General features: G+C 42.7%; 1 protein-coding gene across 1 annotated transcript in view; it reads right to left on the reverse strand.

Moving 5' to 3' along the window:
• csmd3b (CUB and Sushi multiple domains 3b) overlaps positions 1 to 27,510 on the reverse strand; it is a 1,150,768-nt gene that overhangs the window by 23,957 nt on the left and 1,099,301 nt on the right. The window contains 4 exon segments of the mRNA XM_039737543.1: positions 3,068 to 3,179; positions 13,149 to 13,222; positions 15,495 to 15,668; positions 18,051 to 18,224. Coding sequence (XP_039593477.1) covers positions 3,068 to 3,179; positions 13,149 to 13,222; positions 15,495 to 15,668; positions 18,051 to 18,224 — 534 coding nt within the window.

Below are 27,510 nucleotides of genomic sequence, written 5' to 3' on the forward strand. Positions count from 1 at the left end.
TTTTTCTGTTATGGCGTCTGCTTCTCCTCAGTATGTGCGTCTCGGGAACTGCAGATCTGGCATTGTGGTCAGCAGTACAGGAGTGCCGCAGGGGACTGGACTTTCTCCATACATCAGACTTCCAATACAACTCGGAGTCCTGCCACGTGCAAAGGTTCGCTGACGACACTGCTATGGTGGGCTGCATCAGGAGTGGGCAGAAGGAGGAGTATAGGAACCTAATCAAGGACTTTGTTAAATGGTGTGACTCAAACCACATACAACTGAACACCAGCAAAACCAAGGAGCTGGTGGTGGACTTTAGGAGGCCCAAGCCCCTCATGGACCCCATGATCATCAGAGGTGACTGTATACGGAGGGTACAGACCTATAAATACCTGGGAGTGCAGCTGGATGACAAACTGGACTGGACTGCCAATACTGATGCTCTGTGTAAGAGTGGACAGAGCTGACTATACTTCATTAGAAGGCTGGTGTCCTTTAACATCTGTAATAAGATGCTGCAGATGTTCTACCAGACGGTTGTGGCGCCCTCTTCTACGCGGTGGTGTGCTGGGGAGGCAGCATAAAGAAGAGGGACACCTCACGCCTGGACAAACTGGTGAGGAAGGCAGGCTCTATTGTAGGCACTGAGCTGGACAGTTTGACATCCGTGGCAGAGCGACGGGCGCTGAGCAGACTCCTGTCCGTCATGGAGAATCCACTGCATCCACTGAACAGGGTCATCTCCAGACAGATCTATCTGTCTACAAGGTGGTCCCGATCTAATTATGCAATTATGAAAAGGTGAACACATCGCACCCGCTGTTCGACTGACAACCATCTCCTCGTCATTTTGGAATGCAGGGCAGGTGCTGCCATCTATCGGCAACAAAAAGAATTTTTTGTGAATTCTCTATGTAATAAACTTAAGTTATAGCGTAATGAAAATTGCATAATTAGATCTGGACCACCCTATATCTATCTATCTATCTATATCTATCTATTTATTTATGTATCTTCTCCTTTTGGTCTGGCGCTCTCTCCCTCCCACCACATATTTACATAAGGTTGGCTCCACCCTGTACAGTTTGTTTGGCCCTCTGAGTCATGTGTTCCCCCCTCCCCATATACTATTGGCCGTCCTTACATGTTCAGCCATTCCACCTTTAACAGGACCAGGGAAAGGTGCAAACTGCCAGTGACACCCACACATATATCCAAGACAACCATTACAAATATTTTCAGTCTCATTGAGCCTTTATTGGTAGATTTTGGTTACCGGATTGCACTCATCAGACTCTTTTCCTGCTTGGTTGTGTGGCTGAGTCCTGCAGAGGACCAGTCCTACCAGTACATGCACTACTTGCCTTACACCCAGCGCTACTGGAATAAGATGAGCTCAGGTATTTTTTGCGTTCGGTTTCTCGTTACTTTAGAAAGTAATTGGAGCCTACATAGTGTATGTTACCCTGCTTGTCACGTGATTGCGTCGAGCAGCTCAAAACAAATTTTGTGATTTCTGAGATATTGAGACAGAATATTTTATCCGGGAGGAGGAATGAAGAGGAATAAAGCTTAACCGAACATTTACTATACATGGTCACATTTTGTGGAGAAAACCACCTCAGTTAATCAGGTTTCTCACAGGCCAATAAGCCAATTTCTCTAACCAGAATAATCGTTCACGCGGCATTTTAGAAATCCGGTTTCTGTGAATAATCGAGTTATTGAAGCGCACACAATTGGGGTAATTGGTGGTGAGGACATACAAATACCTCGGAGTGTATTATGATTAGTTCTGTTAATATCGCTCTGTTTGTTTTTCATTTAGTTGTTATGTTTCATGTAATAATTCTTTTATCACATTTAGAATTGTTAATGTACTGTTTCTTTTAATGTCTTTATGTTCCTTGTGTTTTGGAGTGGAAGGGGAGGAGGACCACTCCTTTCATTACAACTAGAGACCCCCCAGCCCCATAGCAGTTCATTTTGTTGAGAGTGCAGTGGTGTGACCAACAAGGCCAGGCCTCCAAACCAGCCTACCCAGAAACAGTTGACTCCTCTGCAGCCTGAGTGACTACTCAAATGGCTGGCTTTGGCCTACAGCAGGGGCTTTGACTTCAAAAGTTCTAAAATATTATCAACATTCCTCACGTTTATGGGGGAATATTTTGAAGCAAATACGCAAATAAAGAAAGGTACTGTTGAACTGCTGCAATAAATAAACAGTAAGAACTGGAAATACGAATATAAATAATTAACTTTGTCACAAAATATATTTTTCTTGCACATTTTTTTTTTATTCATTTAATTTTTTTCTTCATTTATTAATTTCAGTGACACGTATGAAGCATGAACTGAGAACTGTCACTTTCACTTGTCAAGGATCAGAGGGCGGGCTCTAGCGACTATTGGACTTTCTTGATTGGTGCCACGAAAAAACTTTCAAAAATAAAATTTCACAAGATGAGCTTCAAGTGGAGAAGGACCAACAAACTGTGAGGGCCTTCACTTCACCATTGGCACGTAGACTTGTCTCGCTCAACTGGAAGAATCCTAACCCACCTCTTTTAAGTCAGTGGGTAACTGATGTTATTTATTATTTGAAATTGGAAAAAAATCTCATTTCTCAGTTAGAGGATTTGTTCAAAAAAACTTTTTAAAAACTCCAATCAATAACATTTTAGAACAAGCATTTATATTGAGGAGAAGGATTCACCTTCCTCTTTACCACACTCATTCAAAGTAGTGTCGACCATCCTCATGGGTGGAGGTTGAGCTGAATTTAGTTTTGTTAACTTTGACTTGATTGGAAGGAGCGTTACATGCTTGTAATAAATTCAACAAAAGATAAAAAAAAAAACTTTCTAGAATAAAATTTCAAAGAAATTGTTTTTGCACTGGGGAATCAAATTATAAACCGCGACTGAAGGCCAAGTAGAAGGGTGGAGATTAAAAGTTTTAACAGATTCTGTGCTAGAAGGACAAACAGTTGTGACAGGATTATGAACAATACTTTGGCATTGTTACAGTTATGAACCAGAATTAAACAGCTAAATGGATATGCCTAACATTTCCCACTTACATATGCATTCCGGCTGAACTCCACTCCAGGTGAGATCTTGTAAGCAGACTCTTGTTGTTGAACCTTGGAGAAGGTGCCCCTTTTCACAGTAAAACTGGACCATGCTCCCAATCTGAAATGGTCAGCACACAGTAAAATAAAAACGTTAATATGAGGACTTTGGCTTCCAGTTTCAGTCCGATCTGAAACGATCACGAGGCTGTGCTCAGACAACCGTAAGAAGCCTATCGCACGGTCGTCAAAGCCTGAAACACAAAGCAAAAGTCGAACAAACAAGTAAAGGCTGGTCACGCTAACTCGGTTTCTTCATCGTCGTTGTATCCAATGCTCACGTGATACAATACTGAGGTGACAAGTACAATACAATACAATACAATTTATTTTTGTATGGCCCAAAATCACACAAGGAGTGCCGCAATGGGCTTTAACAGACCCTGCCTCTTGACGGCCCCCAGCTTTGACTCTCTAAGAAGACATTAAGATCTCAAGATGCCGGTCTGCTTAGGATTCCAAGGATTAATAAAATAACAGTGGGAGGTCAAACTTTTCGTTACAGAGCCCCTAAACTGTGGAATGGTCTTCCTGCTACTATTAGAGATGCCCCTTCAGTCTCAGCCTTTAAATCCTGGCTGAAGACTCACAACTTCAGTTTAGCACACCCTGACTAGAGCTGCTGATTAACTGTACAGACTGCATCTCTGTTGTTAGTCATTAGCACTAAAACATAAGTAACATGATAATTATATTTGAATACTAACCCTCACCTATTCTGTTTCTTTTCTCGGTACCCAAATGTGGCAATTGGTGCCACGGCCCACCTGCCAAGTTGTTTGCCTGCCTATGGTAAAGTCATCCCTGATGGAGGATCACAGGAATCATGGGAAAGAGGGGTCCTTTCATCGAGACAGCGTTTCAGCCGTGGCATGGCCAAATGGGGAGGCAACTAGATGGATGAGGTCTCCAGGACTCTAAAAATATCCAAACCTAATTATGTCATATCATCTACTGTTAAACCGTACTTCTAAAATTTTTATTATTATGCTGTCTTAAGGAATTGTTCTGTTCTGTTCTGTATATTGTATTGTATTGACCCCCTACTTTTTGAGACCCACTGCACGCCCAACCTACCTGGAAAGGGGTCTCTCTTTGAACTCTCTTCCATTTTTCCCTACAAGGTTTTTATTGGGAGTTTTTCCTTGTCTTCTCAGAGAGTCAGGGCTGGGGGGCTGTCAAAAGGCAGGGCCTGTTAAAGCCCATTGCGGCACTTCCTGTGCGATTTTGAGCTATACAAAAATAAACTGTATTGTATTGTACAAGAAAAAACTCCAGTAGGGAAAAAATGGAAGAAACCTCAGGAAAGGCAGTTCAAAGAGAGACCCCCATTCCAGGTAGGTTAGCGTGCAGTGGTCTCAAAAAGAAGGGGGTCAATACAATACAATACAATACACAGAACAGAACAAATCCTCAAAACAGTATAAAAATAAACATTTTACAAGTACAGAGTAGAATTTAACAGTAGATGATATCCCAGAATATGATTTGGATTTGTTTAGAGTCCTAGAGACCTCAGCCATCAAGCTGCCTCCCCCATTTGGCCATTCCACAGCTGAAATAGCGCAAGTCTTCATGATGAAACTGAAAAACTCAATAATTGGCATCAAAATAAATGATAAAATAAACTAACAATGCCAAACAAATATGATCCAAAACAAAAAATAGACCGCTCCTTCAAGAAGACTCATCATAGTAGCATTTAGCCAAGCAGTGGGCAGCCATTGGGCAGCTGTCATCTTTCTCACCATCTTCTCCTGTTCTAGAACAGTGGATCTCATAGTATTTTGGACTGAGAAACACATTGTCAAAGTCAAAGATATGGAGGACCACCAGCGGCCCACGGCCGGTAAATTCCATGGTAAGATTATCACATTATTTTTATTACTGGTGCCCATGTGTGAAATACGGCATTGACCAGAGGTGCAAAGATGGCAGGCAAACTCAGATAGTGACTCAGTAGGCCTGAACATGGCTGTGTATTAGAAAGCACCTCTGCAGTTTACATGTCTCTACTGCACCCGCTGTTAGAAAAGTAACACAAAGCCCCATCTGTTAGAAAAGTAACACAAAGCCCCATCTGAACAGCACTCGGTCAAACTCGCTCTGCTCCACCGTCTCTTTCTAGTTTCTAAGCTAACTCTCGTGCTGCTACTCCACGACCTACCATGCTGAGTCCTTTTTGTTAATTTCTGGTGTCGTCTCTCACACTCTCTCTGTTGGAATCTCTTGCCAACCATCAAAGTCCCATATGTAAGACAAAATCCGTAATAAAGCCTTGGAGATGGAATTAAGGAATTGCTGCTGCCAGGGGTTTTCTTCTCGGGGTGGATTTAAATATGAGTCCCACATAAGTGAAGGCGAGTTAGGTTGGGTGGGAGAGAGAAATTGCGAGTCTGAGGTAATGGTGGAAGAGAGGAAGTGAGGGAGCAACTACACCCATACGGGAATCGGAGTAGGAAGGAATGGCATAGAAGAACTGATTTATATGGCTGGTAATGTGGAGGACTTAACAGGGTGCATCCCACTTGCCAAGGAGGCCGAGTTAATACAGTGTTATTATTTAACACTGTCATTCCACTTTGTGACTCTGTTGCTACCTAAATTGCGAGGTCACTAGAGCCAATCATCTCGAAAGTCGTGGTGACAGTATAAAAGATCTCCATGTTGAATGAAGCCCTGTCCAATTGTGTGCGAGTTCCTGTATAAATTCGGATTTGGAGTTCATACACATCTGCGTGTCTCGCTACTTTGAGTCGTCATCTCCTCCCTTTGGTTTTGGCTGCTGCCCACTTCCCTGTAGGGCACTGCAGGTATTTTGTTGTTGTCCTTCGCTCCTTCTCTCCTTTGGTGTCCCCCTCCATGTTCTGGTGCGGCTGATCTGGGCCCTGGCCTCCCATGATCTTAAATTACTTTTTGCAGGTTTGAAGGTGTTCTGCTCCGCTGTGTGATGTTCGGTTTGGTGTCCTGGACCTTCTCGGCCACATTCAGGAGAAGGAAGATGCTGAGCTGTCAAATTTGACAATGACGGTGGCTCATTTGTTAGCTGAGCTCTGAGGTTTGTTTTCTGAATGACATTTATTATAAGCCTTCTCTAAATGCCATTACATGATATATCTGAGCTGCTCCCCGAGTATGAAAAGAGAAAATTCTCTTTGGATTAAATGGAAATATTGACCTGCTTCAGTGCTACCACAGCTTATGCAAAATAGGCAGCTTAACTTTTTTTTTAAATAAAATTAAGATTCATGAGACGCAATGAAGGTCTTTTGACATGCTATACCGTGGAAGTATAAGCCGAGAAAAGCACTGACCTCTTGTATCATCAGTTTTAAAGCACTGTGCCCATTTTCCTATAGAACTTGTGAAACGAAAAATCGGTACTTTACTAATTCCTTTCTTGTATCTGTATCTCACGGCATTCTAGCTTTTAATAAAGTTGTTCTATAGATGTACAAAATCACCCACAATCCACCTTAATAAAAGGATACATGTCTCTGTTTTTCCCTGTCTGTGTGTCATTCATTTGTAGTAATACAATGCACTGCATTTGTCATTCCAACGGATGGCGCATCACAAACATGGACACTGTTTTTACAAATCTCCTACCAAATGGCATGTAACAGAGACATACATTGCATGGTACAGAGCTGGTAAATCCATCAGGCCCTGGCATCTGAGGGGCACCATTTATTAAAGTTAATCTCCGGACACGAAGGGGATCTCCCCCAATTCCCGGTCATCAAACTCTGATGATTCTGAATTTGAGCTGTTACCCACTGGGTGCTGATGATGAAAAGTTAAAGTGTACACTAAGGGGCGCGCTCCTTAAAGTCTGCCGTATTTACAGAAAGAGGCGCCATTTGTGCTACTGAAGGGACGTGCGCTCAGGACACGGAAGGGGGGCATTCCCAACCCCACAGGACACTGAAGTTTAATAATACCAACTACCCGCTATGGACAATGAGGGGTGACATCCATTCACCCTGCCTATGTTTCCAAGTGGGCTTTGACCAGCACTGGCATGGTGGACTGCAACATTAACGCTGATGATTTCCACCCATGCCAGACGGGTAGTGCTGAGTTATTACTAGGCAGGCTATCTTCTATCAAACATGTTTTTATTCTCACAATATTTAAAGTTCCTCACACTACTTCACTGCCAGTGTCATTACTTCATTAAGTCCATACAAAAAGACTTGCACTGTTTTGAAAGCCAGCACCAAACTCCTCTTACAGCATAGGAACGTATTTTTGTCATAAAGCTGTAATGAAGACACCTGTTACAATTGAAAGATGTTATTCATTTAAAAAATGAAGAATTATTTCAACTCTGACTGCTAGTGCATGACGGACTGAGCCGAGCCCAGCTTGTGACAGCGGGTTGATCGCTCCCTCGTATCTTCCTGTTCTCTAAGGCGACCAATAAAAGGAAAGGCTAACATCGCCTCAGCAAAGTACCCCATTGTACGCTTTCTCCTTTAGTTCATTTCAAAATTTGACAAACCCTGCTAAATATATTATATGATTCAAAAAGAAACAAGGAGGATAACAGCAATGACCTCCTCTACACGACAACAACACAGAGCAACGCCCGTAGGGCGAATAATCCAACGTCCAGCGAAGACACACAAACACACGGCCCCTCCTCAAGTTCACTCGACAGTCCACATATTCAAACAGTCTTATTCTACTGGGCCGAGGATTTGTTAGTGAACCTGAGCTTCAATGTAAAAGGATTCAACCATCAATACAGCGCATAATAATAAAACCTCAACAAACCCACCCAGGGTCCACTAGATGAAACCAGTGGATGTGTCGCCCCTGGCCATCCTTCGCTTGTCTATCTGTGTTTCTGATCAGCACTGGCACACCACAAGGTCGGTCTGTCTGTCTGTCTGTAATATAGTGCCTTTCCCATCTCTCTGTCTATTCAGATGATCCGTAGATTGTTCAAAACAGTTTCCAATCCATTTAGTTATACTGAGATTGTTCAGCCGATTGCCGTCTCTCTTCTTCATTTTGAAATTTATGTAAATTACAGGAACATTTCTGGAAACTGGATGTACAGAGCAGACATCCCAGCTTCAGGGGTGCTACAGTCGATCAGCTCACTTCACTATTAAGGAGGAGGAGGTTGAGAGCCTGCACTGCCACAGCACGTTGCCACACCCATCACACAATGGACCACCACAGGACCCGAGTGCAGCCCTGCAGCGGGTGACACCTCGGCACCACACTCATTCAGATGGAATGGCACAGAGTGAGGTTTTTTATGTCCATCTGCACATACTGACCAGAAAGACAGACGACAAAGCATAACAATTACATTTCTATGTGGCGGTGCCACAACACAACACAACACGGTGTTATCAGACAGGGCTTCCCAGACTCGCTCCTGGCTCTGCAGGTTTTTGCTCCAACCAGATTCACAATCTGTGAAAATGATTCATAATAACGGATCTTCCTAGGAGTAACACTTTGCATTTGTCTCCTTTTCTGTGGTATTTTATTAAGACCCTTCCTAAAACATTTAACAGTGAGAAATCAATAACATAATTCAATATTTAACTCTGTAGGATGTATATGAGATACCTGGCTAATTAAAATGTGCGCATGCTCAAATCAGAGGGGGAGAAAAGTGAAGGTGCGACTAATGCTCAAAACTAGAAGAGTCAAATGCAGAAGGCAAACTTAAACCATCAGGTAACAAAAAGCCCACCCAATATGAGTTGTGCTTAGACAGGGCAGTGGGTTGTCTCTACAACCTGCTGGGGTCTCGGTGCCGGGCTCCCTAAAGTTTCTATGTGTGACATACAAACCAAATGGTCCAGCAATAGGGTGACTTTGTGACGGAGGACATTCGTGTCATTCAGTTATTCATCGCCACTCGTGAACAATTAACGTGTGATCCTGTGACATTCGTGCAACACATCATTCAGACCGACGGAAACGATTCCTAGATTTGTCAGGGTTGTGTCATGGCTGAATACTCTAGGGACCACATAAGTCTTTTCAGACCAAAAAAACCCAATGATTCATTTCAGCAACTAGTAAATAAAATGTATTTATTTTGATCTCACCCACTGGGTTAATCTATGGAGATCCTGTTAAACGCAGCCTAGACATGAATTGAGCAATGAGAGCGCATGAGACAAGAGCCGATAGGGATGTGCTGCTACCAGGCACAGGCTGACAGGAGGCAAAATTCAGAGTCCCACCTCCATGCCAGGAAATCTGATATCCATTATCAGAAGATGGTGTAAGTAAGGGGCGGCACGGTGTCCAAAGACATGCAGGTTAGGTGGATTGGCGATTCTACAGAATTTTGGCCCTAGTGTGTGCTTGGTGTGTGTCCTGCGGTGGGTTGGCACCCTGCCCAGGATTGGTTCCTGCCTTGTGCCCTGTGTTGGCTGGGATTGGCTCCAGCAGACCCCCGTGACCCTGTAGTTAGGATTCAGCGGGTTGGAAAATGGACGGATGGATGGTGTAAGTAGGCAGTGGTTTAGCCGGGACTTTACTCCAGTGGCATCTACAGTGGGTTCAGAACGTATTCAGACCCCTTCGCTTTCTGCACACTTTATTGTGTTGTACATTTAATAGTAAGTGGACAAATTTGACATTTCTGTCCAATCTACTCTCAGTAACCCATACGTTCAGGTACTGTGCTGTTTGGGGTACTGTGGAGGACTGGCATATACTTTTTATTTCAGATGCTGTTTTAGTGCTAAATGGGCTTCAATAGAATACGCGTAAAAAGCAGGAAAAGGGGGACTGGAGATTTGGTGAATGTGCAATGGCGAAAAACAGAGCACAGCACAAATAAACATGAATGTGTGATCCTGACATTGAAATTAATGGTAGAATCTGTCCAGGTCACTGCTCAGATCATCCTGAATCCATCTATCTATCAATTATATAGTGCCTTTCACATCTCTCTATCTATTGATTATATAGTGCCTTTCACATCTCTCTCTCTCTCTCTCATAAAGTGCCTTTCACTTATGAGGGGGGACCCAAAAATAACGAGAATGTGTTTTTTTTTTTATAAATCGTATATTTCCCAGAACATTTTCAAAATGTAATCACCCTCAAAATACTCTAACTGAGACACAATACATGTGTCCCACCACTTTTTCCACTGTTGAAAACTGTTCTGAAACTCCGACGTTTGCTTCTTGACCTCCTCTACATCCGGAAAACGCTTTATTTTAAGGTCCCGCTTTATTTTTGGAAATGAGAAAAAAATCACAGGGCGCAAGGTTCAGGGAGTAGGGGGAGACCATTGTCATCCAGTTTATCGTGAGAAACTGTCGCACACTCAAGGCTGTGTGGGCAGGAGTGTTGTCGTGCTGCAGAAGCCTCTCTCCTGAGCACCACGATTCGGGTCGTTTTCTCCACACAGCATCATGCAATCGCTTGAGCACTTCAAGGACACCACTTGGCCAAATGATGCAGTGGACAGTCCAGTAAACACACCTAGCAGCAAACGTCAGAACTAATGCCCCTCCAGAAAAAAGTTCTCATTATTTTTGTCTCCGTGAATCTATCTATCTATCTATCTATCTATCTATCTATCTATCTATCTATCTATCTATCTATCTATCTATCTATCTATCTATCTATCTGTGTGCCTATCTGTCTGTCTGTATGTGCCTATCTATCTGTCTGTCTGTCTAGACAAAGTGATGGCACGTTTTCAGAAAGGCATGCACATTTATTGAAAATCAAAACCTGAAGTCTCTCATTCTTAGAACTATTCATTGCTTTGTGATGTCACCCCCACATTGTGCTCAGGATCCTCCTGTTTGCTTGAATTCTCCTTGAGATGTTTCTAGAACTTGATTGGAGTGCACCTGTGGCAAACTGAATTGATTGGACATCATTTAGAAAGGCACACATATGTTCCTGTGATTAGAAGGTCCCCAGAATTACGTCACGCAGTCCAAGCAACTCTCTGTAGACCTTCGTGATCAAATTGTGTTGAGGCACAGATTGGGGCAAAGGAATGAAACCTAAAGTTTTGAGTGCTGCCAGAACACACAGTGGCCTCAATACCTGTGAAACTGGAGAAGATTGGAAACATCAGGACGCTAATAAAGTTGGCTGTTGAGCCAAACTGAGGAACCAAATAAGGGAGGTGAACAAGAACCAAATGGTTGCTTCTAACCGAGGTTCAGAAGTATTCTGTTGAGATGGCAGGATCTGTCAGAAGAATGGCCATCTCATGATCAATCAGATGTTTACGGTAGAGTGGTTAGACAGAGCCACCCTGGAGTAAAGCACAAAAGACAATCTGCTTGGAGCTTCACAGACAGCATGTAAAGGACTCGGGTCTGATGAGACAAACAGTAAACTCTTTGGGCAGAACTCTATGCATGATGTCTGCTGAAGAGGAGGTACAGCTCATCTGCTATGTCCTGCTACCAAATACAATCCCGAGTGTGAAGCGTGGTGGTGGTGGCAGCCTCATACTGTGAGAGTTGAAGGGACGGGGACACTGGTCAGAACTGGGGGAAGGATGAATGCAGTCAGATATAGTCTTTAAGGAAAGGCTGGTCCAGAGTGCATGAGACCTCAGACTGAGGTGACAGTTCATCCAGCCATGACAATGCTGGGGTGGCTTTAGGACAAGTCTCGGAGTGTCCTTGAGTGTCCCAACCAAAACCCATAGAACACTTGTGGAGGGACCTGAAGGTGGCAGTTCACAGACGCTTCCAAATGTATCTAATGGATCTTGAAAAGATCTGCCAGGAAGAATGGGATCAACTGCCCCAATCCAGGTGCACAAAGAGAGCTGCCTAAGGGGATTTCAAGCTGGAATTGCTGCCAATGGGGCTCCTGAATGAAGGTTCTGACTACTTTTAGGAATGAGAGAGTTGTCAATTTTTGGTAAATTTCCAAACCTTTCTGAAGACATGTTCTCACTTTGTCATCATGGGTTCTTGAGGGTAGACTGATGTACAAGAAGAGCAGCAAAGTAATACATGTCAAATTAAATCTACCACACAACAAAGTGTGCAGAACGTGATGGGCTCTGAAGACTTCCTGAATGCACTATACTGTATATTATTTCTCTGCTTCACGTTGTTCCTGAGTTTCACCCTGTGCTCCAGCAGACCCCTGCAACCCTCTTCAGGACTAAGAGGGCTAGAAAATGGCTGACAGATTTTTTGCGCTGCGTATTCTGCACCAAAATCTTTGGAAAAGGCTTAAGGGCAGCAATAGCAGAACTGACTGCTCGCTCAGTGACTGAACCAAACTATTGCCTCAAAGGCCAAAGGTCCACATGATGGACACGTTACGTCAGATCTCAAATCATGTTAGAGGTGTACGGCTGTCATGGCAGAGTCGATATTTTTTTTTCCCAGCAGACCCCAAACAACTGCTTGAGAATCTTTAAGTAAGTATATAAAGTCAGACTTTCTACTTTCATAACCAGAACATGTCTTCAATAACTCGAGTCATCTGTCACACTAGCAGTTGTGCGGTATATCAAAAAAAAAAGAGAAAGAGACAGAAATCCGTAGAAGGAGCATTGACTGGAATGACAGAAACATTCTGAGCTATTGATGTGACATCAGAACAATCGCACGACGTCTGTGCTGACCTTCAAACACGGAAAGAACGCGTTTAGGAGGCTCGCGCAGGCCGTGAGCAACTGATGGATGCTGTGGGCTGTCATTCTTCTATTTCAGGTTCCTGTCGGAATCAACTTTTTATAGGCTGACTAGTCAGAAAACAAAGGAATCTGTGAGGTGCCGCAATGGAGGGACAAGTCCTGAGATTTGAACAAATGGAAGCGGAATCCATTCGCTCTGAATGTGGCTTTTCTACTAATAATATTCCCCTAAAAGACTTGAAAGGACAAACAGCATTATGGCTTTCTGACATTATTAAGAAAAATATTATTTCTAATTTTCATTGTAACTTCACTGCTTCCTCTTTTTCAGTGATTGGATTAATTAAATGTAAAGTTGGAAATTAAGTACGCAAGTTCACTTGGCTAAATAATGCGAAGCACGCATACCTGATATCCAGAAGTTTTATTCTGGAATCCATGTCGTGGAACTCCTGGATTGTCACAAGATGTTCGTGTTGATTCTAGAAAGGGACATAAAAAAAACAATGTTATGATATTATAAAGTTTACGTTACCAGAAAAGTGTTGTCACAAAGTCATCAAGTCAATAAAACTGCTAACTTCAGTCGCCTGTCGGTTTTTATGGTACCCTTCCCACTGACGACTTACAGGAGGTGACATTCACACTGCAGCCCACTTTTTCTTTCCAATGTGACATAAATCAAGTGGGAACAATAGAAGGACACACAGAGTTAGAACTTTTCAGATGACTTTCACATCTGGAGTCCTGTGGGCAGTTTGGGTCACCATAAAGACGTGGAAGTCCTAGAGAAGTCCAGAGAAGAGCGACTCGACCGATTCTAGGACTACGGGAGGGAGTTAGGAGGAAAGTTCAAAAGAGAGTAAGAGGAGACCTGACTGAAGGGTTTCAAATGATGAAGGGAATGAGTCCAGTGGGTCGAGACGGTGACTTTAAAATGAGTCATCAAGAACACAGGGACATCGTTGAAGGGTAAACTTCACACCAATGTTAGGAAGTTCTTCTTTCCACAGAGAGCCACAGACACACAGAATACGTGACCAAGTAGTGTGGTAGACAGGAGGACTTCAGGGACTTTCAAAACTCGACTTGATGTTATTTTAGAAGAATTACAGTGGATAGGACAGACGAATGGCCTGCTCTCGTGCAGATGGTGACTTGCATGTGTTTGAAAACTTGAATCTGGATGGTCTGTTAATGGATCGCTTTTAGAGTCATTATCGTCACGTGCGCAGAGTAGGGAAAAGCTCTTACTTGCATGCGTTAGTACATGCGTAGCACGTCACCCATTTGTGGCGCCAGGATTAGTGAATAGAACGAGATACGGATGATTTCGTTGACTGGTGACGTCATTGTTTTTGTCCTTAAGAATTCAAAACTCAAGAATCAGCGCCACATTTACGGCACTTTTATGAAAATGTCTGCAATGTTTTACTTAAGGAAATTGACGGATGCAATGGACCACGATGGATGTCACGTTGCTGTAGCGTTTTGCTGATAAATTATAGTGTCAGAGAAATATCAGTTCATTGTAATCTGCGCACAGTACACCGTCAGGTTGTTTTAAATGTAAAGCAAGTTTGGTTATTTGTTGTACTCATAACGGCTCACAGAGCTCCTTTCCTTCCACAAACGTTAAGTGATGTTTTGACCTCCGCATAAGCCGTGAATAAACATCACAAGTTTCATTGACGATTAGGTTCCTTTTAAAAGGGTCCACTTGCTCAGTCTTCTTCCCAGCAGCCCCAGCACCCTCCGAAGCTGTCCAATAGCGTTATACCACCAGGCTTTTGGGAGATGTGGGACATTTTAGGAAGCACTGCTACAATCCTTTGCACCCCTTCATCACCTGATAACCAATGTGCGGTGAACGTGCTGGCACAAAATGGTTGCCGTCACATCGTCCAGGCGGATGCTGCACATTGGTGGTGGTTGAAGTTACAGAAGCTCTATCTAGTTGGACTGCAGCTCCCAGCAACCCCGGGAGTACTGCACCACATTGTTTTTACACAGGAGTTGCTAGAAGTCACATTTGGAGATGCTACTTTCAAAAAGGAGCTGTAAGGCGGTGAAGACGAATCGCGATCACCAGTTGTTTCCACACTTCATCCCACTACTGGATTACAAACAACCACATCAGGTTGCAGCTTTCTTTCCAGATTGATGTTTTGTCTTGTGCCTGCTTCTTTGTGAGATTCCATCTGGGTTGGATACGTCTTTGTCAGGGGGAGGCACGCCCAATTAATTCAGATCTTTACTCAACAAGTGGAACGTTCATAATATTCCGAAGGCCGTTGACTTGAGAACTCGGCTCATTTCCTCCGTTTGTGTATGTACTTTGTCGTTAGTCATTTGTCCGGTTGCGCTCGTATTTCGTCATCCAGTCATTCCAGTCTTTCACACTGCATGGCCAAACTACCATAGTCTGTTTCTCCTAACATCGTCTCCACACCATGCATTTCTCTTCACTCCATAACACTCCACACATCCTTTTGCTCATTCCCATCTGTATTCTTTACAGTTATAACAATGATTTCTTACAGACAGTAGAGCTTCACCACGTCACCGCTTATCCCACACTTCACTTTGCTTTAAGGGAGCTACTCCAGCTCAAGTGACATGCTCTCATTCATCTGCGCTGGGCATTTGTGGTTCTCAATTCTTTTACATCTTCCACTAGAGGTGAAGCATTAACAGCTAAAATAAGCGAACGCGCCAGGCCCATAGACAGGAGCGTAATGATTTGACTCTTACCGATACACCGAGGCTGGATCCCACTCCATGTTCCATCTGCCTGGCAGATTCGTGTCATCGATCCCACGAGAATAAAAGGCGGGTTGCAGCTGAAGGAAACCTCTGACTGGAAAATGAAACTCCTTCCTTCTCTCGTGCCTTGTGCGGGGACACCAGGATCACCACAGAATTTTGCTGAAAGCCAAAGAAAAACTGATTAAAATGATTTATTTTTTATTAGCAAATGCATACAAAATTTCTTACACCAGCTGTACTATGGGTTGAAATCTACGTAATCAACATAAACCACAGTGTATTCAATGTTAATGTTTGCAGTGCACTATTTATTTGAAATGTATTTTGGAATACATATAGAAAACAAATGCATTGAATTTGTCTTTCCGACAGATGGTGCATCACAAACATTTACAATAATAAAATGCATTGCAATTGTCATTTCAACTGATGGCACATCACAGACATTTGTGATAAAGAAATGTATTGCATTTTCCTTTTCTAACAGATGGCGCATTGTAAAAATTAGCACTGCTTTTATGAATCCCATAGCAAATGGCATACAACAGAGACATAGCAACTGAACAGTCACACAGACACACAGACACTTGTCCTTTTATTAAGGTGGGCTCCGTAAATAGAGCTTGTGATAAGTGTATAACTTGAATATGCCACTGTGCTCTGTGCAAATATATTTTATAAATCTGCCTTTTTCTACTCACATGCACAGTTGACACAGAGCCAGATTTAACACAGGGGTTCACCGTATAAGAACTGCTAGACAAGTGTTCTAAGACAAGACAGACAGAGACAACTGCGAAATGGGCAGTCAGACGGACGACCATCGTATACTATTTTTATGTGTCAAAGTCAGCATGAAACTGTCTCCTCTGTGCCTTGTTTGTAATGGCATGATTCACCTAAGAGGGGTCTGCACGTGAAGAAAGAGTATAAAGCCTTGGAACTTTACCCGGCACACCTTTGAAGCCGACAGACGGATGGGAGATAACGTCATCTGAGCCTGAAAATCCTTCCACTGCAACGGCGAAAATGGCAGACTACACATCGGGCCCCCCACTCCTAGATTGGGTTCTTTTCCATTGGCTTCCTTCGTCTGTTATGCAGCGTAAGCCATCATTAAAGAAAGCGAAGTTATTACTCCTGTGTGGTTTCTTACCGCCATATCACTAAGGGTGGGGTATCGCCTTTTTATATCATATCTAGATAGTTTTGGGTTATGCAACACGCCACAATTATACAAAAACTTATTCCAACAAGGGAGCTAGCGCCCCCTGCTGGATACAGAGCTTGGGTTAAGCGTATTTATTAGGTTTATAACACAATAATTTACATAATAATAATGCAATAACATTTTGAAGAAATTGCAGATAATAATCTTAAACTGACTTAAAAACAAACGTTGGGTTGGTTACAATAAATCAGATACGGCCTCTTTTGTTTTTTACACTGTGTGTTCATCTGCCAGTTTACACTTGTCTTAATATAATAAGGTGACATTTAACTGTATTTTAATCAATCATTTCTCTCTTTCCCAGTAACCTGCCCACAAGTGGGGGGAAAAAAATGGTGTACTGAGCATATGGTCACAGAGTGGGCATCAGTCCATTATTTGAGTCGGCTATTAGTGAAACGGAAACACACAGACCACAGGGAATGCACTCCCTGCCGGCCCTACCAACTCCTCTTCCAGCAGCAACCCAAGCTTTTCCTTCTTGGTCTCCCATCCTAGGAATGGCCAGACCTGAACATACGTAGACTTCAGGTGGATGACCTCTTCTGAAGCACATGTGGTATGGCTGCCGTTACCCCAGCATTACGCTCATATCTGGTGCTACAGCCCCACAGATTGTTTTATGAGATAACTCGTTAGGTGACGTCTGTCTATAAATCACATACTAGAGACACAAACTCATATTTAGTAGTCACCGTGTTAACATCCCATCCTGTGAGGAGAACCCTACACATCCTCAAATTCCTGTGGCCGTCTGCTCTGCCTACAACAAGGTGTGCCAGCCATGCTAATGGGATAGCAAAAAATGAATCCCCCATAACATTCTTATCTCCTGATGTGAGTAACTAAACAACATTAAACATCATGAACCCTGCCATGATAGATAGATAGATAGATGGATGAATGAGAAAGGCACTATATGATTGATAGGTAGATAGATGGATGTGAAAGGCACTATATGATAGATAGATAGATAGATAGATGAATGAGAAAGGCACTATATGATTGATAGGTAGATAGATTGATAGACCTGAAAGGCACTATATGATTGATAGGTAGATAGATTGATAGACCTGAAAGGCACTATATGATTGATAGATAGGTAGATAGATTGATAGACCTGAAAGGCACTATATGATTGATAGGTAGATTGATAGACCTGAAAGGCACTATATGATTGATAGGTAGATTGATAGACCTGAAAGGCAGTATATAATAGATAGATAGATAGATAGATATTAAAGTTACTCTCTGCAGTTTATCCAATTGTGCCACACACACACACACACACACATTTAGAGCTGACTTACGCAGACACTGAGGCATGTCTCCACTCCACATGCCGTTCCCCACACACGTTAAGACAGCAGGAAATGAAAGTTCATATCCTGGAGAGCAGCTGTAGCTGACGCTGTTGCTCCACTCAAAATTGGTTCCTTCCACAACTCCGTTGGAAATTACGGGTGGTGCTGGGCATACAACAGCTGTAAGAAACAAAAGAGAACTTGCAGTTGTAAGGTGAACAACACTAAGGCGGCAATTACTGTGAAATACATGCAGGGGGCCTGAATAATGCGAAATGAAAGCCAACAGAAAGCGAGGCCTCTTATTACAGAAATCATTTTTATGTACGTCAGCATCCAAAGATGATTCAGTAACAATATGCGTCCTAAAATAAAGAATGCAGTTACAGTTCAAAACATAGCAAATGACTTCAATTTACAGAGCGCTAGTTTATTTATTAATTCTGACCATAGCTAAGCAACTAGAGATGACATGACTGATGGGTACCCGACATTTAGACAGTACAAATAAAACGCTGTCTTCACACATCGAACAAACGAACAATTTAGAAACTAAAATTCACCATTCAGGAAGTCATCTGTCAGGTAGCATAGAATTACTTGTGAGTAGATTTTGTTTCCTGAATCGCTTATTTTTTGTAACCTTTTCTGTTTCTGTCTCCCACTGTTACCTTTCTAGGCTTTTTTTCTGCTGATTTCACTGTTGGGTAACCATCCTTGAAGTCTTGCTGTCTCTTTTCTCTGTCTGTCTATTTATTGTCATGCATGTGTGTCGGAGGGTCACCTTCTGGGCTCGTCAGAGGTAAGCGGTACCACCCCGAGACCTTTGAGTGGTCCCAAGAGTCCTGGTGGTTCCAAATCTTCTTTTACGTAATTCTTGAGGCCACTGTGCTCCTGGGACAACTCAAAGATTTTTAAATGGTTTGATCCCCTTGACCTGATCAATGTCTCATCACATTTTAATTTGTTTCTGTCTCCAAAGTGTGGTGAGGCACAGATCAAGACAAGGGAATCAAACTATTCGTAAACCTTTGAGTTGTTCCAAGAGTCCTGGTGGTTCCAAAACTTCTTCCATTTCACAATTCTTGAGGCCACTGTGCTCATGGGACCACTCAAAGCTTTAGAGATGGTTTGATCCCCTTGGCCTGGATCGATGCCCCACTACACTTTGGTCATGGAGGTCTACAGAGAGTTCTTTGGACTTCACGGGTTGTTTTCAGTTCTGTCATGCAGTGTGAATTGTGGGACCTTCTAGACGCAGGCCCACGTGTGCCTCTCTAAATGATGTGTGGTCAATTCAGTTGGCCAAAGGTGGACTCCAGTCAAGTTCTAGAAACTTCTCAAGGGGAAATAAAGCAATGGGATGCACCTGAGCAGAAGTTGGAGAGCCACAGCAAAGGGTCTGAGCACTTTTAAAAACGATGTTTAATAAACCTGCACACCTTTCTGAAGACACTTCATCATTATGAGTTATTGATTGTACACTGATGGGCAAAAATGTCAAATATATCTGTTTAAAACAAAAATCTACAACACAATAAAGTCTGCAGAAAGTGAGGGGTCTCAGTCTTAATGAATCCACCGTATGTTAGTGTGTGATAAAGACGGGGGCGTGGGCAGCTTGTAAAGACAAATGGCACAAATTGTATTCCAGACTCTACAAAGGGGGCAAATGTCAGGTACGTGTAACGCAAAGAGTTAAAGAAAATGAAGAGTGTAAGCGTAGTCAAAGCACACAAACAGATTAAAACAGCGTAAGGCAATAATTAGACTTTAGAGCTGGCATCCATGGCAGCACGGCTCAGTATCGCGGGTCCTTATGAGATTCCTGAGGCAGCAGACGTGTGTGAATTTATTTAAAATAACCGCGAGCCGCACTCGCGTATAAAGAAGAAAAAAGGAAGCAAACTGTGTGATGGCAAAGGACCAACCGATTAAAATCCTGAAAAATCAAGTTAAACAGACATCTCTGCTAAAGTCCCAGGTGGAAACACTAGAAAATAAATGAAAAGAAATTAAACAGGGATTAGACACACCTTGGATGGGCAGAGCAGGACAAGGCAGTTGGAATTCAGGAGAAAAATTAGCAAACGAAAACAGAAATTACGTTTCACTCTAACAGAAAGAAGTGAACGTCGGAAACAGCTGGTAATCAAACCACTCAAAATAACTCAATTTGTGCCACAGTAGAATGTGGACCGATGCCTGGGAAAATGAAAGGCCTATTGTTCAGCAACGGAGAAAAAATCAAAATACATTAGTGTCAAAGCAGGAGCTGAAAAAAATGATTTGATGAAATGGATGGCACCGTCAAATAAGACAAGCACGTCATAATATAATACTCAGGATAGGAGTGTAACCGGGGGAGACTGAAGATGTCTAAAAAAATATCTGTGCCCACCCAGGACTGCCAGTCAAGAGAAGCTCCTGATGCCCCTGCTTCTGATTGGCACCACAGGTCAGTGTTGGACACAGATGGACGTATCACTGTTTTATTGTTATGGCAAATAGCAAAGTGAAGAATTCATAACTGCTGCCATCACACAAAGTCTTCTGTACTGGTGCCGTAGTACGAATGGTGTCATTGGTAGCAAACACGTCCAATTGACAACCAGCAGTCGATGTCATTTACCACATCTGAATATAATAAGACACTTTTACTTTTTATATATATTATGTTATATTATATACTGGCTGTCACCCCGTGGCTATGCCCACGTAGTAATGAAACAAGAGAAACTTTAGAATTCAATACACATTGGCACTCTATCTGATGGTGTTCAGCTCCGACGGGTGATCGTCCTCCCCGTGGGGAGAAAAAACACGTGGCCGTGATATCTCTGGTAATCAGCAGCTACCCTCTAAAACACACGTAGCTCCCCTCTCTCTCTCAAAAATGTCAAACGTTACTCTTTAACAACCTCTAGATGATAATGTCTGCTGGACAAATGGGTATTGCTAGCTAACATTGGGAGAGGTAGAGAGACTCAAACGGAGGCTGGCCCGTGAGTGAGTGAGGAGGGCCTTGCCCCCCAACTCGGATTTGTGCAAATAAATCGATACCGCAAGCGAACTTTGATACTTAGCGTGATGAGAGAAGTCGCAAAATCAACTGCAATGTTCAAGAAAGTTGTAGAAAAAAGAAACAATCAATTAAATCCATTAAGTAGTTCTCTCATTAAAACTGGACAGACAGACAGACGGACATTGATTAGCTGTGAGACTAGCTGTGTAAGCCTGTGCTGTAAAAAGCTCAGGGTCCTACAAACTATTGAAATCGTCAGGAAAAAAAAACGAAAATATAGAGATGTCAGGAAATTGAAAAGAACTACTCTGGGCATCTCTCTTCTAAGAGGATTCGATTTGCTGACGTGCTCGTCTCACTTGTGTTATTAGCGGCGGGAGGAAAAGGGATTCCATTTTGCTGATGTTAGCGGCTAAGTGACTTTGTCTTTCTTCTGAGGACTCATTTTGATGATGTGCTCGTCTTGCTTGTGTTGTTAGCAGCTAAGTGAGTTTTCTGTTTCCTCGGAGGCGGTATGTTTATATATAAGATATATATATACAGTGGAACCTCGGTTTACGAGTAACTTGGTTTACAAGTGTTTTGCAAGACGAGCAAAAATTTGTAATAAATTTTGACTTGATAAATGAGCGATGTCTTGCAATACGAGTAGTATGGATACACTTTGTCTGCTGAGCGTCATGTGATCACAACTGAGCTGATGGTTCTTCTCTCTCTCTCTCCTTATCTCGCTCGCTCGCCCAGCGCGTCTCTCTCTCCTTATCTCGCTCACTTGCTCGCCCAGTGCGTCTCTCTTTCTCTCTCTCTGGCAATCGTCTCCTATTCTCCGTCTGAGTCTGTGTGCCTCACTCATATAGTCAACATCTGTTTACTACAGCATTGTGACTGTGTGTGTGTGTGCGCTGTGAAGTGCGAGTCCCCATCTTGCTCCCCAAAACACGAAGCTGAGTCTCAGTACTTTAACACCAGCTTTATTCAGCTTGAAACAGCAACAGCGCTGTTATTTATTGTAGCGGGATCTTTATAATGTTCCTTGTATGACCCATTGACGACAGGCGCTTATAGCATGTCTGCGGTCTTTTTGGATGCGCTTATACGGCGAACTGCTACAGCGCTGGGAGACTGCGATTGCTTTGGGACGCTCTCCCGCGTGTCGTCCCGTTGGGTGGAATCCCACATGAGTTTAGAAACTCACAACAGCCATGATTCTTTTTAAAGGTAAAGTGCAGGTTAATTTGTATTATGTATTTTACTTTATATTTTGTATTAATCATTTTTATATGAATAGTTTTGGGTTGTGGAACGAATCATCTGAGTTTCCATTATTTCTTATGGGGAAATTCGCTTTGATATACGAGTGCTTTGGATTGCGAGCACGTTTCCAGAACGAATTATGCTCGCAAACCGATTGGCGTGAAGACGATTCTTCATGTCATCAGTTCACACTTCTCGATGGTCCGGGATTTTTTGGGTGATTTTCTATGTAATAAACTTAATAAGTTATAGCGTAATGAAAATTGCATAATTAGATCTGGACCACCCTATATATATATATAGATAGATAGATAGAGAGAGAGAGAGAGATTTATAAAATACATATCATATTTATATATTTTATTGGACATGAACCCAGCATATGCAGGCTTAAAAAGAACATCATCCACATGTTAAATAAGACTTTATGACCAACACCCTCTGAATTCCACCTCATTATTCCAACCATCCCTTACATCCACCTACCCCTCCTTCCTCACTTGCTATCTATTGCCTGTAATTCCTTTATGTCTAATCATTTTCTCCTGATGATGACTCCTGGTAGGGTTGAAAGCTTAGGAATAAAAAATATTTTAAGATACGTGACTCATCTTCTCCCTCTGCAGATTTCTAGCTACAAATGTGCCAACCGTATCCCAGACATTTTCTTTTATATTCATACATGTTGAGATATTGTCAGGCATGTGCTCTTAGGGAGTGTCTTCATGACTCTCAGATCTCCACTAATTCTCCTCTAGACAGAGAGGGGGCGCTGTTACTTTCCTTTCCTTCACTTCTACCCGCAGAGCAGAAGGCACTGGACCAGAAAACAACTGACGTGACTTCCATGACCTCACTGAACATCCAGCCTCCTCCACCCAGAACCACACTTAACCCGTAGCAAACCCCGCAAGTAGTCCTTTGTGGGATGAAGCCAGATCTGGAGATACCATCTTTTGCCTCCAGACACAATTTCCCAACAATTGTTATTATTTTCCATCATAGAATGGTCACATCTCTAGTAGCTTTGCCTGTAAAATGAAGTTCACCTGGCTGGTTCTCGACACTTTGAGATGTTGTGCTGTTTATTATCTCTTACTCTTTATATTTACAGTATATACAGGGTGTGGTCCTAAAGTTTTGGATTTGACCCTTAAAGGACTATTACATGGTGCTGATTTTGTAAGGTTAGCTCCCATGTATGTGTATTACAAGTTTCAAGTGTTTGTGTTTACAAGACAGGAAGTGTGTGGTTTGCATATCTAGATAGTTTTAAATCATTGCACGTTGTTGTTTGTCACATACGTACGCATGGGAGGCAGTCGATGGGCTTAACTAAAGAGAAAGATAAGACGCACGGGGGGTTGACGATGACCACTAATGTCTTTTCTTCTTTCTCTACAGACCCTCACAAGAAACGTCCTCCTGATACCCTCACTTCTGGCCCAGAAGATGACCTCCCTTCTGTCACCTAGCCTAAAAACAGAACCTTCCTGCCATTCCTCTCTAAAACCGGCATGCTGCCTAAAACAGTTTAGTTCAGCTGTGGACTCATGGAGTTGTTTTCTTGCCTTATTATTCAAGTACAAGCTGTGTAAGCCCTGCTGTAAAAAGCACAGGGTCCTAGAAACTATTGAAATTGGTAGTAATAAAATTGAAAGGAACTACTCTGGACATCTCTCTTCTAGGAGGTTTCGTTTTGCCGATGTGCTGGCATCACTTGTGCATTAGCGGCTAAGTGAGTTTGTCTTTCTTCAGAGGTTTAATTTTGCCAAAGTGCTTTCCTCACTTCTGTATTAGCAGCAAAGCGAGTGAGTCTTTCTTCTGAGGTTTCGTTTTTTCCGACGTGCTCATCTCAATTGCTTATTAGCTGCTAAGCGACTTTATCTTTCTTCAGAGATTTCTTTTTGTCGATGTGCTCGCATTGTTTGTGCATTAACGGCTATAAGACTTTGTCTTTCTTTGGAGATTTCGTTTTGCCAATGTGCTCACATCGCTTCTGTATTAACGGCTAAGCAAGTGACTCTTCTGAGGTTTCATTTTGCCGACATGCTCACCTCGCTTGTTTATTAACAGCTAAGCGACTTTGTCTTTCTTCAAAGATTTCATTTTGCCAACGTGTTTGCTTCGTTTGTGCATTAACGGCTAAGTGACTTTGTCTTTCTTCGGAGATTTTGTTTTGCCGACGTGCTCACCTTGCTTGTTTATTAGCAGTTAAGCGTCTTTGTCTTTCTTTGGAGGTTTCGATTTGCTGATTTGCTCACCTTGCTTCTGTATTAGCGGATAAGCAAGTGACTCTTTCTTTGGAGGTTTTGATTTGCCAACGTGTTGGCCTGGCTTGTGTATCCTCGGAGGCGGAGCCCTTACCCCGACTCCACCTCTCACTTCCGGGACAGACAGACAGACAGACAGACAGACACACTTCTACGCATAAGATATGGGGGCCTACCAAACAAACCTTACTCTTGGGTTGTCTCTTTCTTACATTTTATACATTACAATGACTTGAAATAAACTGAATATGGCAAGCTATTCATAAGCCAATACATCAAACTGAAGTGAGCAAAGCTGCGTTGGACTTTTAAAGAGCAAGAAAAGGGAGGTCGAGGCTAAGCAAATACCTTGTATGAGAGAGAACATGAGAGGGTGAATGGTGCAGTCCGAGGACTTCTTTATAACATCATCATCATCTGAAAGGAGACATCGCCTGTACTGTACATGACTCGACCACATCACACGCACCACCCATCTAAGGCCATGCCATTCTTCAGTGCCACAGTCCTGGCAGCCACCCAGTGCTGCCCGCTGAAGCACACCCTCCACTTTCCCGAGTTCTGTGCCCATGGTTTCTTTACTAACAGTCTCCACACGCGCTTGTGTAATCTGATTAGAGAAATGCGCCTCCAAATCTCCACGCAGTTTACCTCAAAATGTTGGCTTCACGATACTTGGGGAATTCCCAGAATGTATTAATCATGTCTACCATCATGGCGAGCACTGAAGCCAGCCGCGCAGTATAAACCAGAGCCTTTCAGAAAAATTCATTTCAAATCCCAAAGTGTGCAATAAATGCATTTTAAAGTTTCCCCCCAACTTACAAGATACATTCAAAAACATTTGCCTTAAAAACGGCCCTCGGGAATTCATAACATTTCACTGGCACTTCTGTGCATCAAATTGGGCAATTATACTCACTTTGGCCTCGGTTGAACTCCCCGAAGTGCCACGCCGTTTGACGGAGTGTGCAAGGAGTCATCGAGCTGGTAGCCTAATGATGATGCCCTGTTCACTCCGTTCTCTACTCATGTTAACACAAACCTTTTTCTTTTCTCTCTCCACGGTATGGGGAACAGATTATTGAAGGCTATGTTTTAAATGTTTGAACTTGCATCGCTCACCACTCTCATCAGAAAATCTTTAGACTGACGATCACCTTTGACGAATCACATCTGGATGAGCGATTGGGACAATTCAGCTGTTAGTCTAGCAAATGAGCCTGCTCGACTGAGTGGTCTCCCCTCGTTTGTCAAACTTCTTAAGTTCTCGTCTCCTTATGCATTCAACATTCAGTAAAATGTCCGGCTTGCTAGTTCAATCACCAATGGAATTATCGCCACACGTTAGCTCTACATCAGGGGAGTCCAACTCCGGTCCTGGTAGGCCACAGTGACTTTCATTCTAACCGTCTTCTTAATTAGTGAGCTGTTTTTGCTGCTGATTCACTTGTTTTGCCTCAGTTTTAATTGATGTGACTCAGACCCCTTAGTTGTTTTTTTTTCCTCAATGAGCAGCAAAACAATAATGAGGCACAAAACAAGCCGCCACATGACCACCTCACCTGAGAATAAAGAAAGGTGAAGGTCTCGGCCATGTTGGTCTGGTCAGGTCACCAAAACATCTTGATGGTGGACTTAGAAAAAAACGAAAAATCAACAGAGAATAGCCCCAAGTCACTATATTCAATAATGACTTTAATTAAAAACACGACTCGGCTTCTCATTAAGAAACTTGTTGGAGAGAAATTGGAGTTTGACGTTCCAATTTAGCCGGTCATCTGTTGGTTTGTTTCACATCTCATTTCTGTTTGGCTGCCATTTAATGAAGAAACAAATTAATCCTTAAAAATAGGGCTATTAAAATGAAGGGAAAAGGAGTTAATTAGCAGCGAAAACTGCTCGCTGATTAGGAAAAGGGTTAGAATGAAAACCGGCAGCCACCGCAGTCCACCAGGAATGGAGTTGGACACCCCTCCTCTACATGATGCCTTGGAATATTCATTTGGTGACTGGCAATGCCGCTTTACTTACAGATCACCAACATAATAAAGCGGAACGGTCCATTTTTATGACACTCCTTACAAATGGCCATGTGCAGTTATCAGAAATAAATTGAAATCATTTGTCACCAGGCAAGAAATGAAGAAAATGGGAGCTGGCTGATGAATTAGATCTGAAATCTGAGAATGTGCAAAACAAACGGCGAGGAGCATCGCTGATGTTTCACAAGTTCTACCTGCTTGCATGGTTGGTTTCCCCGCTCACATCGGTGGCAGCTGTGAATGTCTTTTTAGGTAAATGCAATGCAGAATTGGAACGAGTCGGTTGGATGGGATGGCACAGATGTTTGAAATTTTGCATTCATTATATTTATTTATGCATGCCAAAGACACTCACTCAGTCTAATAATAAAGCAAAAAATTACAGTTCATACTGAGATCAAAATGATCTGTGAAAATGGGCCCAGTGAGTGGGAGTGGGTGTGTGGGTGAGGCACTGGCACATTGTCCAGAGTTGTTAGGCACTTTGTGCCCAAGGCTACCAGGATTAGGCTCTGGCCACCATGGGACCCTAGAATTAAGAAGGTTAGTTATGCATACATTTTAGAGTGAGAATGTGCACGACTGATTGATGCATTTATGGCATTTCTTCATCTATATTTGCAGTAGTACGTCTAGCATTCCATCCATTTTCTTTATTGATTATGTCAGTGTTTCCGAATATTTGGACCGTGACAGACTTCAGATGAAACAAAGCCAGCTAGTCTGATTATCCAACTCAGTTCACAGCAGCAGTATCGCAGGTGGATCACGGCCGATCTTCGATGACCTCCCCAACCCTCCACTCCAGACTCAATTCACCAAGGAGGAAACATATTGACAATCATACTCAATTTATCTAACGCCCCTCC

This window comes from Polypterus senegalus, chromosome 15, assembly GCF_016835505.1.
Source record: "Polypterus senegalus isolate Bchr_013 chromosome 15, ASM1683550v1, whole genome shotgun sequence".
In the NCBI taxonomy this organism is placed as follows: Eukaryota; Metazoa; Chordata; class Cladistia; order Polypteriformes; family Polypteridae; genus Polypterus; species Polypterus senegalus.